The following is a 15970-nucleotide window of genomic DNA, read 5'->3' as shown; positions in this document are numbered from 1 at the left end:
CTGGCAGACACTCTAAACCAGAGGTCTTCAAAGAGTGGGAGCGCGCCCCTAGGGGGGCGCGGCCGCATCCCAGGGGGGCGTGAGAGCCCAGCATGAAATGGACTGGACCATAATACTGTCTCTGGCACCAATGAAAAAGCACCCTGCAGTTGCAAATGGATATTCATTCCTTTAGTTACAGACTGTTTGAATAGTACCCATGGAGGTATTTCTTGTAAAAATGTAAGCAAATTGTGATATTTAAAGAATATTCATTCAGCAACAATGGTGAAAACTACTAGCTGCATAGCCTGGTGGCTCATCCATAACTGGCAAAGGCGCGTCCACCTAGTGGCCCCCTCACCCATTATGGAGGAGCCAAAGAGCCAGCCCAGTGAAACACTGAGCACTCCCTCAGCTGCTTTTTCCAGCTGAGGGAGTGCTCCTGGGCTGATTGAACTGTCAAAGGGAAACACTGTTTCCCTTTGGTAGTACAGTTCCCCATCCACAAATGCTCACCGGGCCATGAGAGGCTGGGGGCGTTTTGCTTCGCCAGCCTTGCATAGCTCATTGGACATGCCGGCTGGGATGCTGCATGTCTGTGCGAGGTTGAGCTCCTGCGCCTCCTCGTACATACGGACAAAGAGAGTGAGACCGTTGATCTGATTTTGCCGAGTGGGTGTGTCAGGAAAGGAAGAAGGCGATGGATATGGCAGGGGAAATGTGCACAAAATACACAGTAAACAACCTTGAATATAACAACGTGCATTCAATACCCAAGACTCGTGTATACCACTATATGAAAAGGAATGTAGGGTAAGCACTTAGAACCTCCTTATGACTGAAAGGAAAGTCGGCAAACTCCTTACCCACTATGCTATTACAGATACTGACAGCACTAAGCCCACGTAGAGGGCAAGCAGGGACAGAATCTGTAAGCTGACACTCTAGACGGTACTGAATAAAGACTTTGGAAACAGTACTCACAAGGACCGGAATGACCACATGAATGCCAGTACTCACAAAGACCGGAAAGACCACTTAAAAGTCAGTACTAACCCACAACCCTGTAAATCAAACAAGAACCCAGAAGGCAGTAAAGGCAAAGAGTGAGGATGACTAAATACCTAAGCCCAAGTCAAGAGGCAAGAAGGAATAGTACAGTGTGGAAAACAAAAGATAATCACACAGGAGCTAGTTACAACAGCTTCCCACACCTAATAATAAAATAGGAAATAAATGTAAAAGTGTAAAGGAAAACATGGCATGGATCCCAATAGAAGGCAAGGATCAGGAGCAGTGAAAACGATATCAAAAGGGAAACTTTCCCACCCATCCAAGGTGAAAAGGCAGGAAACTAAACCTGTAAAGGAAAGATTAATGCAACAAGTCTTTCAGTAGCAAAGGACAATTTCTAGGAAACAGTGAACACAGGCAATTGGGCTACAGCAAAAGGAAAGCTCAGAGAAAGGCTGCCTGCAGACAGAGAAAGTGAGAAAGGGATTTCCAAAAGGCAGAAATCAATTAGGCATACAAATACGAATTCCAGGACAAGGAACAAGAAACACTAACTAGAAACTGGGCACAAAAACTAGGAACCAGGAACAAGGGACCAGTCAAGACAGGAACGCTGCAACAATGACCAGCGCTGGACTGAAGCAGACTGAGGCTTTTAAAGCTGCTTAACGAGCACACCCCTCAGGCGTGTCGCCTGCTGCACCTGCAGCCACAGGTGTTGCCTATCCTCCACCCAGCCTTGTCCTGCAAGGGAGGAGGTGAGGCAGTGAGCCAGGCATTCTGGGAAGCATAGTCATTTGATTAAAGCAGCAGTAGCATGCTGGCTGCCAAAAACCTGGAATGGATCCGGAAGGGAAGTAATTTGGGAAATAAGGTTTTAGCGCTCCCAATTCATCAGGACACTGTAGCATAAGGTTCGGAGGAAATGTCCAGTAGGGAAGAAACCCCAAAACATGCCCCCAAGTGGCGGGAACGGGAGCGAAGGGAGCGAGCCGTGACAGGGTGGTAGAGTGGGGAAGGAGGGTTGTGCCTTTTGTTGCATAATCCCCCTACCCACTTGCCAAAATCAGCTCTTCTGAGGCACTGTGGAGCCCAGGGGATAGGGCTGGCATTTGTTTTCTTTTTTTTTTTAACTTGATATCTATCATAGATGTCCAGTCAAAAATACCATGCTTTCCCCCATAGCCCCCCAGCGCCAGTTGCAAACTGTTTGGCTTTTTCCCATTGTTTTTAAAGTATGCACTAAAATGCAACATTTGAACCCATAATGAAAAAACAATTCAAAGGGGGAAAACCCCCGGAAAGCCCCTTGATTGGTTCGGGCTCACTCGCTGCACTCGGTCGGTATGGCATTATTGAGGGGATTATTTATGCCCCTCTTCTTCAAAAATTCACCAGGGGTGGAGGAGCCCAGGGACTGTGGTAGGAGCAGGGTGGGGAGAGCCTGGGGTCTGTGATGGGGTGGGGAGAGCCCAGGGACTGGGTAGGAGTGGGATGAGGGAGCTCAGCGACTTTGATGGGAGTAGGTGGGGGAGCCCAGGGACTAGGGTGTGGTGAGGGCCCGTAATAGTTCATAGCCATTTCTATATACTGTCTATTTGGCATTTTTGCGGGGGCCCGGCATGCCCAAATTTTGCTCAGGTGGGGCCCAGGCCAAAGAAGTTTGAAGACCACTGCTCTAAGCAGACACCCTCTACCAGAAAAACACCAGTGGCAACTCGACAGATATCTTAGACAGATTATTCTCACTATGGGATCACCCCCCAAAAGACTTGTTCGCCACAAACCTAAACGCACAATGCCCAGTGTCCAGGTTTCCCCCAACCACCGTCCAAGGGGGAACGCCCTGTAGACGAACTGGTCGGGGAAATTTGCTTGCGCTTCCCCCACCACCAATCCTGAGCAACATAGTGCACAAGATGCACCATAAACAAGTAACTCTGATCTTGGTTGCTCCTATGTGGGCGAGACAGACTTGGTTTCCACATCTGCTCAAACAGGCGATGTGCAACCCAATCAAGCTCCTGTGCCCATGTTGACACAACACAAAGGAGCATCCCTCCACCCACGCCCACAATCAAGTAACTTGGCAGCTTGGCTCCTGAAGTCAGAGTTTGGCCACTTAAATCTTCCACAAAGGTGTATGGATATCCTTAAAGAGGCTTGAAAACCCAACACCAGGCACTGCTATTTTAATAAGTGGAAGAGATTTGTGATATGGTGCAACTCGCAATCACTAAACCCATTAGAATGTTCTTCAGCTAACATTCTACACTCCATGCTTTACTTACTAGACTCTGGCCTCGTTTTAATTCCATAAAGGTGCATCTGGCGGCCCTGTCTGCTTACACCACCTCACAGAATAAAGTGTCCTGGTGGAAAGTCCCTGTCAGTAAGGCATTCATGGAGGGGGTAAAGAGGCAAATCCCCCAAACCCCCAATTTCCAACCCTCTTTCGAGTTGGGATCTCAATGTTGTGCTCTCCAAGCTCATGGGTCCGCCCTTTGCACAAGGACAGCCTAAAAAATCTTACAAGACTGCATTCCTAGTAGCTATTGTCTCCATAAGACGAGTCAGTGAGCCAAAGACTTTGTCCGTACAAGACCCCTTTTTCATTATACACAAGGACAAGGTTGTCCTCCAAACACATCCTAGGTTCTCACCAAAGTACATTTCAGAGTACCATGTAAACCAATCCATAGAACTTCTACCTTGTTTCAAAATCCATCAAACTCAGCAGAAAGAGGCCTCCATACACTTGTACGCAGGGCGATCTTCTACTATGTGAACAAAACAAAACCTCTAAGGAAAACAGACCAACTCTTTCCATAGCACCCTGTAGAGAGGGCGAGCACATATGAAAGAACGCCATCTCCATATGGATTGTCTAGTACATACAGCTCTATTTGCCATTCAAGAAAGTCTTACCTTTCACCCCTAGGGCACGCTAACAGAGGTACAGGAGCTACCTTAGCTTTCATTGCAAACGTCCCTCTAGACACCATTTGCAAGGCTGCTACTTGGAGTTTCATCCATACGTTCACACAGCATGACTGCATTGACACACTCTAAAGCAGATTCACAGGTGAGACAAGCGGTCCTGAAACATCTCTTTGATGCGGGACCTTCTAACTTCCCACCTCCTTCTCCAGATACTGCTTGCTAATCTATGCAGAACATGTGATCCAAGCAGATCCACAAGCTTCAGAAGGGATACATTACTCATCGTAATTGTATTTCTGGTGCTTGTATCTGCTTAGATTCACATGCGCCCACCCTTCCTCCCCTACAGGAGTAGAAGGCGCATAGATGTTTTCTGAGCCATCACTGTTTCTACTTTATCACATGTGCCACACTTAGAATTGAGAACATTAGCCTGCGCTGTACCTAGGTAGGATTGTGAAGGTTAGCGAGTGCTACACTTAGACAGAACTGTGAATGCTTGCATGTTAAATGTCAGGTAACCCACTAACCAATATAAACTCAAACTCCTTGCATACTCCTCTAAAAAAAAAAAAAAAAACTCACACAACCATCTGTCGCACAGTAAGCTGCACGCACTTCACCACACTGCAACAACACATAAGCCTCACCAACAGCACACGGGGACTGACACCGATACAATACTCGCATCAAAGCTCAGCACCCGGTGTCTACAGAGTAGAAGCTGCCAACAGTACACCACTCCTCTCACTATCCTACTCCCTCTTCACTTTACTAACCCATCCCACCTTCTCGTTTACTGATCCGCCAGAGCGCCTGGGGACCAATTCCGTTGGTGATGATGTGCTATATAAGTACCTTTAACATAACATCTGTACTCGTTCTACACTTCATGCAACCTCATGTCAGAAACAATCTGAGGGACCTCAACGCGTGAAGGACCATGGGTACAGTACACGTCCCACTAGGGATAGTATTACTAAACACTCCCTGTCGACGTTTGTTTTCGAGTTTCTTTTTTAGTGTTACCATTTCATACTCTACAAATACATTGTTAATTCCTTCTGTTTTTCCGGCACTCCCACAATCCTATTTCTTTTGTTGTGAATGTTTTAACATGTTGTGCTATGTTCATTATTTTAATTATAAAATCAATACAAGATAAAAAGAATACATGTGTCTCTAGTGGCTCCAAAGCGGTTCCTCCTGCTTGAAGATCTTTAACTGCACTGGACTCACTTGTGGACAATTAGAGCATAGGAATTACTGCTTGTGACTTCCTGTTCTCTTAAGAGGACCTGCAGCATCTACTGTCTGTGTTTGGAAATTGCTAGACACCCGGCTGTGACAGCCCCTTATTTAACTCATCTTAAGGAAGGCACCGGTGTGGTCTCAATGCAAGGTCCTATCTCTAAAATAGTGCCTCACTGTTTAGCTTTGTGAACGTGCAGCATCTGGATCGGTAACTCGCTTTGCCAATAAGCTTTTCTTTTTTCCATGATTTCCTACATGAGATTGGACCCTGGTTCAGCTTCAGCGAAATACAGGGCCTATGATACACCCGGGCCGCCCTATGAAACTTGGTACCCTAAGACCCCATTTAACCATCGACCTTGAAGTTTACCCTACCTTCAAAATGTAAAGAACTCCAAACCATGCTCTTTACTTTTATAAACTTTCAGAACCTCAATTATTTATTTACTTGTACCCTTTGTCAGAAGCCTGAAGGTGTCTCACCCAATAGTCCCCGGGATCTGTCATCCAGATGGCCAGGACACGGCGATCGCTTTTGTATCCAGTTCCTGGGAGTGCACCAGTGCGGGAGGATCACCAGGATGAGGGGTCTTCGGTGAGTGAAGTGGGACACCGGATGGTGAGACGCGGTATCCCCCTTCCCTGTAACACCTTTTCCCGATCCTATCAAATAGGATACCTAGGAATTCAACCCCCCCCCTCGTCTTTCCTGACACAAACACTTTCTCACAGACAGCTCACCGTGAGCGACAACGGCATAACACCATAGCCGTATGCCCGACATGTCCCAATAAAACGGTCAGGCAAGGACAAGCAATTACTAATCAATAAGCACACCCGACTGCCGTCACACTTCCCCCACGCGGATAAAAGGTGGAGCACGAAAGCACACTCTGAGCAAGGCAAAACACACGAGGAAACCGCAGTTCCAAGATGGCAGTTTAATACGAGGAGAAAGACGGCGAGACCAGAAGGGGTTGGAAGGAGGGAAGTGCCCTTTACCTCTAAATACCGTTACTTTTGTGAGCCTTTGAAAGTAAGAAACCTAAGACCAGGAACTAAAGTTGATCAAACCTGCGCAGTGTGTCGGAGGTACCTGGGGCTCTTCTGCGTCGATAAGCAAGGCGGGCAGGAGTTGTGGTACTGTCCTTGGCTCCTACAACAAAGCACTGTCAGTAAAGAAAGCACAGCCGGTGAGTTGGAGAGACTGATACCAAACCAGCCTGTGTTTTGAAAGAAGCAAGCGGCAACATTTTATGATATTTAAGGGAACAGTGTGTGAGACGTATGTGACGAGTGACGTGAATATAATTGTAAACCAAACGAGTGACTGAACTTTGAGAGGCCAAGAAAAGATACTGTTGACAGTGGCCCGGCGCCACATGGGTGCTCATTCGAAAGTCTCTGTTGGGTATCCAACTGATGGTGGGAGAATAAGGAAATCTTGAGATCGAAGTGGTCATGCACAGTGTCAAGCTAAACCCTGTGCACGTTCGAATGTCTTTGATGGTTTAATGCATACTGCAATTGGTCGGAGCCTGGCTGTAGGAGACTAATTGGAAAATTGAAAGGGATCTGTGCCCGACTGAGGGGGATCCGGGGTGAACCGTGAGTCACCCGAGAGAGAATATTCTCTGAACATTGTAATAAGGGAATCTGAGCCTGGAAGAGGGGCATACAGGGTGAGGACCCAAATTGAATACTTGTAAAAGGAAAACAACTTGTGCATCTTGTTTTTTGTGTACATCAGGCCCTCTGACTCAAGAGACCTTTTAAGAAATAGAGACTTGGACACAAGTTCCTGATGCTGGTAATGGAACTGTATCCTAGTTCCGCAGAAGCCAGAGTGTATGCTTTGCTTGGGTGAACCGTCTTGCCCCATACTCAAAACATGGGGAAGGGAAGCCAACGGCCAGAACATCCTGACATTTTGTGAACACTTCTTCCATCAACACTACCCCACACGATTTGTAAATTATCTGTAAGGAATGGCTATATTTATTTTTTTAGTATAGGTGCTTTTATTTTGACAAGACTCCACTAGGACTGGATTATTATTATTTGATGATCGTAGCTTGCTCCCATCTGCAGATTTATGTTTAGATGGGCGTTTATCACACCCTTGCGAAAGTTTAATAAACACCCTTGAACTGTGGTCACTTGTGTCTGTATTAATGTTGATACCATGCCTTCCTTACACCTGCATCAGCAACCTACTTGAATTTTTTATTGGTCTGTACATTCAACTCAGAGTAGCACTGGGTATCCTCCTGTATACTTGTCTACCCCACTCCCCTCCTAGAGTTAGACTTGATTGTTTAACGACTTCTGCCGCAACGTGGGCTAAACAAATGTTAGGGATTGCACTTTTTTCAAGGTTTAGGAACGTCATGCACACCCTTTAAACCTAAGCTTTGGAGAAGTCTCATAGCATACCCTGTCGCGAAGGAACATGGGGGACCTTTATGGTATTCACGTCCCCCAACCCCAAGTAATTTAGTACTCCTCATGAACACATTTTGGGCACCAGTTTGTGTGCAAATAGGAAATATAGTGCTGTCACTCACAGTTGACCATGTTGTCTCACAGCACAAACCTATTTCTGAAGTTTTTTTAAAATGTAGCATGTGTTGATTGAACAGTGTAAACACTGAAAACTGTTTATTTTTGGCACAGGCGAGAGATGACTTCATCTGGCGGCACAACAAAGTTTGAAATTCAAACAGTAGCTCAGTTTGATAATCACAACTCCCAGGTTTGGCGTGTAAGCTGGAATATCACTGGTACAGTTCTTGCATCTTCTGGAGATGATGGCTGCGTGAGACTTTGGAAAGGTAGCAAATGATCCTTCCATTCAGTACTGCAATATCTCTGTTTGAATTTCTCTTCCTTGTTTTTGGCATTGAAAAAAGGCATGTTTTGAATTATGGAAAGTGTGAGTGATTTGTACATTTGGTAAGTGCTTGCTTTCATCTATTAGATGCCATTTTTGACGTGACACACATGGGTTGGCTTATTTTGGGAAAAGAGTTACAGGACCCCAGAATGTGTGTACGCCCAACAGTTTAAAAAATGCTTGTGACCCATCACTGTGGAACAAAGATGGACAACTCATTGAATTCATGCAAATCACACTATCTGTTTTATTACGGTTTGTCATGCTGATACATGAACATTTCTGAAGAAAATACCGTATAACTGCAACCAGCACCAGTCCCCACCCCAGTTCTTGGCCCAAGTGTTTTAATAAGGGCTATGGTTAATATGCTTCTCCAGCATGGGGTCTGGCATGGATTCACATGCTCATGAATATTCCCCGTCGTCAGGCTGGGAATCCTCGGTAAAGAAAAACCCAGTATCAGTTTAGTTTCTGATCTGTCTTTCGTAGTAATAACCAATCACTGGTCTCTGCGTCATACTGACCACAGCCAATGACTGCCCTCTACCTAAGCACCGCCTCTGGCAGCCATCTTCAGATTTTTACCGCACGTTCATGTGTTGGGATCCTCGTGCTATTGCTCTCGAGCGTTAGTGCTATTTTTTTCACGTTTTTTCTCAAAAACTTCAGTCAAAAGAGCCTCAAGCTCCACCGACTCTCCATCCGATCAACGGGGACCCGTGTCGGATTCGTCTGCGCCCCTCAAGGGTGAAGATTTCGTCGAGCTACGTTTTTGGAGGACTCCAGAAGCTTCTCAGGCCCGGACATGGCCCTGGAGAAGGGAAGCTCGACGCCCGGAAAGCTGTTCAGGGTCTGCCTTGGGTGCCAGCTGCAGAACGTCTTTAAGGAGGATGAACACTCCTTTTGTCTCTACTGCTTACATGAGGACAAGACGCACGTGGAGAAGGACTGTGCGTTTTGCGGCAATATGTCAGAGCGGACCATGAAGGACCGCCATCAACGCCTCGCCAACTGGCTGGAAGGGAAGAGCCCGTCAGGCGAGAAGAAGAGGAAGAAATCCGAGCGGTCTTCTAAGACCTTTGAGGACGCCCCGGCGACGGGGGTCCAACACAAGGCCAAGCACCGTGAGTCCGCTGGCACCGGGAGCGCCGAACGGTCGGGCTCTACGGGCGCCAGGCAGGGCGCACCCTCCCCGGCACCTTCAGCCACGAGCCAACGCTCTGGGTCGGGTAAGAGGAAGGGCGAGCACCCGGCGAGGCTCCTGGAGAGGCCCCGGTCGAGCTCGAAGGCCCCATCGGAGGGGGAGCGAGGCAATGTCCCCCCTCAAGGATAAGGCGGTGAGCGCACCTAAGGTGGTGAAGGCCTTAATCCATCCGGCCAAGCCCTCTATCGATACTGTCGCGGCGGCCCTGGCTCAGCCTGTGGAGGCTACACCAGTGGTGGCGATCTCGGGGCTCAGAGTCTCCCTACCACCTCGGAGGGAGTCCTCTTTTGTGCCCATCGATAGGACCCCCGTGAAATCCCCGGCGGGGAAGGAAAAGGGGGGGCAGGGCGTCGTCGTAGATTCGGCTCCAACCTCGGAGGAAGAGCTGATCGAGGTCTTAAGCCACGGCCTTGGCGTGGATGAAGACCGGCCCGTCGGGATGGATCCCGACGCAGGTGACGACGACATCGTCGAGGGTGCCGACGGGGCCCCTGATCGCCCGTCGGATTCCCCTCTGCCAGCGCCGCAAGACAACTCGGCGGCCATTTTGTTGGCTATACAGTCCTTATGCTCAGAGATAAGGACGAGACTACCGTTGCCGACGGAGGAACCTCTCCCGTCGGGGGATCCTGAACCGGGACCTTCGGGTGTTCCCCCGCCCAAGAAAAGAAGGATTCACCCTCCACCTCCTTTTCAGCCGTCGCGACCGTCCAGCCCTCCTCCCCGTCCACCCGAGGGGATGATACGGGGACTGACACGGCAGCGACGGGTACGGACGACGAGGTATACGACGAGGATCTGCCGTCGTCACCTCCCACCAGGGCTTCTCCGCCCGACGAGATTGGATCGTTCCACTCCATGATCGCCAGGGCAACCGAGCTTTTCCAACTCTGCCCTGAGGAGAAGAAAAAGGAAGGATTCCTTTATCAACGGCGCGAGGCCAAGAGGAAGACGGTCCTCGCGGTGCCTCTACTGGACAACATTTGGGATGAGGGCCTCGCCCTCCTCAAGAACTCTTCCACGACGCCAGCTAGAAGAGACCGGTACGAGAAGAAGTACCGGGTCCCGGACGCGGCCCCCCTGTGCCTCCGGGCGCAGCCTACCCCGAACTCCGTCGTCTCCGCGGCGGCCAGGAAGAAAGCGGGGGGGGGGGTGCGGCCTCCACATCGACTTCCCCACCGGACGGCGAAATTGGACGCTATGGGACGCAGGGTCATCTCGTCTGCAGCGACGACGATTAAAGCGGCCAACGCCTTGGCTATCGTGGCCCGCTACGACAGGGAGCTATGGTACAAACTGGCTCCCCTGCTGGACTTCCTACCGGACGACAAGAGGGCGGATGCCCTGGAGATCCTACAGGAAGGTGAGGTGGCGTCGGACCACGCCATCACTATTGCGACGGACATCGCCGACACTGGGTTTCGACAGTTGGGCAACGGCGTGTGCCTTAGGCGGCGTGGATGGCTCAAGGCTACGGACTTCCGTCAAGACGTACAGACCAGAGTCCTGGACATGCCGTTCGATGGGAACAACCTGTTTGGGAAAACAGTGGACGATTCCCTTCAGGCCATTAAAGCGGACACTGAGACGGCCCGGGCCCTTGGGGTTCTGCAGCAACGACGGACGCCCTTTCGGAGCAGCGGAGGCAAGGGCGCCTCCAAAGGTTCTGGCGGCGGTTTCTCCACCTACCGTCAAGCGGCCCGCTTGTCTCAGGAGGCCTACAGAGGACGAGGCAAGTCTGGCGGACCCTGCCGTCGTCGCCAAGGAGGTCAAGGCGGCAAAGCCTCGTCGAAACAGGATTGAACCGGCCGTGGGGTCGGGCCCCCGCCGAAGCACCCCGGTGGGAGGCCGGCTGGCGAGCTTCGTCAGCGTGTGGGAGTCCATCTCCACCGACCGTTGGGTGCTGGACGCCTTAGCCCGGGGCCACGCGCTCAAGTTTCTAAGAAGGTGCCCGCGCGTCCCCCCCGTGGCCAGGAAAGAGCTTCACCTCCCTCAGCTTCTCCTGGAGGTAAAGGCGATGCTCAGGAAGGGCGCCATCGAACTTGTCCCAAAGAGGCTTCGGGGCTCCGGAGTTTACTCGAGATACTTCCTCGTGAAGAAGAAGACGGGAGGATGGCGCCCCATCCTAGACCTGCGACGTCTGAACAAGTTCATCAAGGCGCAGAAGTTCCGGATGGTCACCCTCTAGCACGTCCTGGGTCAGCTGGAGGAAGGAGACTTCCTGTCGTCGTTGGATTTAGAGGATGCCTACTTCCATATTCCCATCCTAAAGGGGCACCGAAAATTCCTCAGGTTTGTGGTCCAAGGGCGTCACTACCAGTTCAAAGCCCTCCCCTTCGGACTACGGTCGGCACCCAGGGTATTCACCAAGTGCCTCGCACCGGTGGCGGCGCAGCTGTGCCGCGAGGGGATCCACATCTACCCCTACCTGGACGACTGGCTTATCCGAGCCAAGACGAGGGAGCTCGCCGTGGAGCACACGGCAAGGACCGTCCAACTTCTCACGGACCTGGGATTCTCCGTGAACTACGCCAAGTCCCACCTGGTACCCGTGCAAAACGCACTGTTTCTGGGAGCGAAGCTCGACACAGTGTCCTTTCTGGCCTCCCCGTCGGAGGAAAGTACCAGGTCCATCCTGGGCAAGGTACAGCGGATGTTGGTTTCCGACGCGGCCAAGGTGAGGTCCATCAAGTCCCTCCTCAGAATGATGTCTTCTTGCATCTACCTCATTCCCATGTGCAGGCTCCGGATGCGCCCGTTGCAGGAGTTCCTGGACGCGCGCTGGATCCAAACGACGGGCGGCTTCGAGGAGAGGATCACACTCGACGAGAGTTTCCGCCGAGCGGTCCGGTGGTGGGTCACCCGCGCGCATCTGACGACGGGCATGGACTTCCAGACCCCAGACCACCAGGAGACAGTGACCACGGATGCCTCCCTGGAAGGGTGGGGAGCGCACACCGAAAATCTGCACGCAAGAGGCCTTTGGCTCCCGACGGAGAAGTCCCTCCATATCAACGTCCTGGAGCTCCGTGCAGTGTTCTGGGCCCTCCATATCAACGTCCTGGAGCTCCGTGCAGTGTTCTGGGCCCTCAGGTCCTTCCTTCCGTCCCTCAAGGGCAAGGTGGTGAGGATCTTCACCGACAACACCACCACCATGTTTTACATCAGGAAACAGGGCGGAACCAGGTCCCCAGCACTGTCCAAGGAGGCGCAGGACCTGTGGCATTGGGCCGTCGCCCAAAGGATGTTTCTGGTGCCGTTTCATCTGCCAGGGATAAAAAACACCATTGCCTACTCACTCAGCAGGGAGCTGCGCTCGTGCCACGAGTGGGAACTACGGCAGGATCTAGTGGATCGCCTCTTCCGACGGTGGGGCACACCCCAGATCGACCTGTTCGCGACGGCGACGAACTCCAAGTGCCGGAGGTTCGCCAGCAGGTTTCCCCAGGCGAGGAGCATGGGCGATGCTTTCTCGTTCCCCTGGGAGGGCCTGTTCCTCTACGCGTTCCTTCCTTTGCCACTGCTAACCCGGCTCGTCAACCAGCTCAAGAGGTCACAGTGCAGGATGATCCTCGTCGCACCTGCGTGGCCGAGGCAGATATGGTTCCCGGACCTTCTGGACTTGTCAGCGTCCCCGCCAATCAAGCTGCCGGTGGACGCGGATCTACTCTCCAGGGAAGGAGGCGCCATCCTCCACCACGACCCGAAATCGCTGAACTTGCAGGCCTGGCTCCTGCAGCGCTAGAGTTTGGAGGATACGACATACCGGCCGACTGCAGAGAGGTTCTTGCAAAGGCCAGGGCGTCCTCGACTCTTAAATGCTACGGACACAAATGGAAGAGGTTCTCTGTCTGGTGCCACGCACAGAAGATTAACCCTCTACGGATTACGGCTCCCCAGGTACTGCCGTACCTGCTGACGCTGGCCAAAGCTGGACTGGCACACGCGTCCATCAAGATTCAGCTTGCTGCGATCTCCCGATACACCAGAACCACGGGCCGGACGTCCTTGTGGTCTCATCGTCTGGTGAAAGAGTTCATGAAGGGACTGTTCAGATCGTTCCCGGTGTGGGAGCTCAACGTGGTGCTGACCAAGCTCATGGGACCTCCGTTCGAGCCTCTGCACTCGGCCCCGTTGAAGTTTCTGTCGTGGAAAACAGCGTTTCTTGTGGCCATCACCTCTGCACGACGGGTGGGAGAGATACAGGCCCTTTCCTGCAAGGCCCCGTACTTGACTTTTTACGACACGAGGGTAGTGCTCAGGACGCACCCCTCCTTCATGCCCAAGGTACCGTCGGACTTCCATCTCAACGAACCCTTGGTGTTGCCTGTGTTCTTCCCGTTGCCTTCGTCGCCGGCTGAGAGGACTTTGCACTCGCTGGATGTGGCTAGAGTGCTGAAGTTCTACGTGGACCGCACGAAGTGTTTTCGGAAGACGTCACAACTCTTTGTGAATTTTGGACCTGTCAATCAGGGGAAGGCTCTCTCGAAGGCTTCCATTTCCAGATGGCTCTCCGGCTGTATCATGTACTGTCATCGGTTGGCAAACCGACCGCTGCCTGGCCGTCCGAGAGCCCATTCCACCAGAGCGATCGCAGCTACCACGGCGTTCCTTTCTGGTGTGCCCCTGCTGGACATATGCAGGGCTGCTACGTGGAGGTCGACGCACACCTTCACGAAATTCTACTGCGTCGATCGGGATTCCAGGGAGGAGTCCAGGGTCGGCCAAGCAGTGCTGCGCAACCTGTTCGCCTGAGGTGAGCCCGGTGAGGAGGTAAGATGCTTAATGTTGAGTTTGATGTAATGCTTAATGTTGAGCCTTTGCCACCTCCCGTGGTTGTGCATGTGTGTACTGCTATGTATTCTTTATTCATGAGCATGTGAATCCATGCCAGACCCATGCTGGAGAACAACAGTTACAGGTAAGTAACTTGTTCCTTCTCCAGCATGGGTCTGGCATGGATTCACATGCGAACCCTCCCTCCTACCCCTCTGCGGCTCTTCACTTGGTCATACTGCCACTTCAGGTGCTTCCAAATCTGAAGATGGCTGCCAGAGGCGGTGCTTAGGTAGAGGGCAGTCATTGGCTGTGGTCAGTATGACGCAGAGACCAGTGATTGGTTATTACTACGAAAGACAGATCAGAAACGAAACTGATACTGGTTTTTTCTTTACCGAGGATTCCCAGCTTGACGACGGGGAATATTCATGAGCATGTGAATCCATGCCAGACCCATGCTGGAGAACAACAGTTACAGGTAAGTAACTTGTTCCATTCTGATTCTTTCACCACCTTTTTGTGTTTATTTTTGCACATAGGCAGACTTCTATTTCACACAAAATGTTGTAAGGACCCGAGTCTAGAGGCACATGTTTGGTTTCTTTCAACATATTTTAAGTTAAGGTGTATCATGTTGCATTGAATGTTTCTGTTGGCCAAATAGGTGATTTACTCCATTTCCCAAAGGATGTGGAGGATTTGGAAGAGCCACAATGGTGTTATAGGAGGTATAACAAGGCATTGAGTCAAATGCTCTGCTGTTTGTCTTAGCATGAACTTCTTTTTGGCATCCTCAACTCCGCCTCTACCATTTTCCCACCCGCCAAATTGCAAAGCAAAGCCAATCTAGAAAACTATATTTACCCATTGTCACCAATTGGTATGAAATAACACTCGGTAGGCAGGATTTTCTTTCTCTTAACCGCTCCTTTTATTCAAAATACAGGCGCTGTTCAGCTCACACTACCCTGAACCCAAAGCCTGGAATCCGGTGAAGGTAACCTTTGAAAATGTGGAGGAGAGCCTAAACAAGATCTTGGGGGAATGGTGTAAGGAGGGTTTTGGGAAACGTATAGTGTTGGGAGGAGATTTTAATTCATTCTGTGCTGATGGAACCCTATGGCACGACATGGGGCTACCCCTAGGATTTTACACCCCAATCATAAACTGGGAATACGGTGGGATACTTTCCTGGAGGGGTGGGATTTGGGGATGCTGGACCATCCTTCTGATTCTGAAGCAGATAAACCTACTTGGCAGAGGGGTTCTCACAGCTCTAGGATTGATTTTGTTTTTTTTTAAATAAAAACATTTTATGTGCCCAATTGATGGAAACAAGCCTGTGGTAATCTGACTCATATTCTTACTGATCTAGGGGACCACATTCCATTGGCTTTCGTCTTGACTCTGGCTCATAGGGACTCTTATGCCATGCCAGATCTTATAGGGCTCTCAGTGGGGAAATCGAGAAAGATTGGTCAATTTGGAATAGAAACACCATTAGAAGGTTTAACTTGCTCCTAACGGATCATTTAATGAATGCTGTTCAACCTGATATGGAGGGTGTGGGGGGTTAGTTCCAATTTAGGTATGGGGAATTTCTACCATAATACCTTACTCGTCTGTGCCTATAAGATTAGTAAAGTAGGAGGCAACTCCACCCAGAAACTGGAGAGTTTTAGGTGAGACACTAAAATACTGAATTCTAAAATAGCCAAATTCAGGGATTTGGTGGCTCTTAAACAGGCTTTAACGATGACTGAGTTTCGGGTCCTAAAAAAGAAAAATCATTCTTGGACATAAAAACCTGATAAAATCCCTAAGGATGGATCATTACCCGACTACTCATCAGAACATGATGAAAAATCGCTGCAAGGGTATGGATGGCAAATTTT

The 15970-nt window shown here is 50.5% G+C and overlaps 1 protein-coding gene across 3 annotated transcripts in view; it reads left to right on the top strand.

The window, feature by feature from the left end:
• The window catches only part of SEH1L (SEH1 like nucleoporin), a 937063-nt gene that overhangs the window by 630318 nt on the left and 290775 nt on the right, over positions 1-15970 (top strand). For all 3 annotated transcript variants that reach the window (XM_069620827.1, XM_069620825.1, XM_069620826.1), the window contains one exon: positions 7870-8027. In XM_069620827.1, the coding sequence (XP_069476928.1) occupies positions 7870-8027 (158 nt within the window). The remainder of the gene's footprint in view (positions 1-7869; positions 8028-15970) is intronic.

This window comes from Ambystoma mexicanum, chromosome 5q (genome assembly GCF_040938575.1).
Source record: "Ambystoma mexicanum isolate Mex_15411 chromosome 5q, UKY_AmexF1_1, whole genome shotgun sequence".
In the NCBI taxonomy this organism is placed as follows: domain Eukaryota; kingdom Metazoa; phylum Chordata; class Amphibia; order Caudata; family Ambystomatidae; genus Ambystoma; species Ambystoma mexicanum.
Note: the sequence above shows the minus strand (reverse complement) of the source record. Positions and strands in the feature narration are given on the sequence as shown.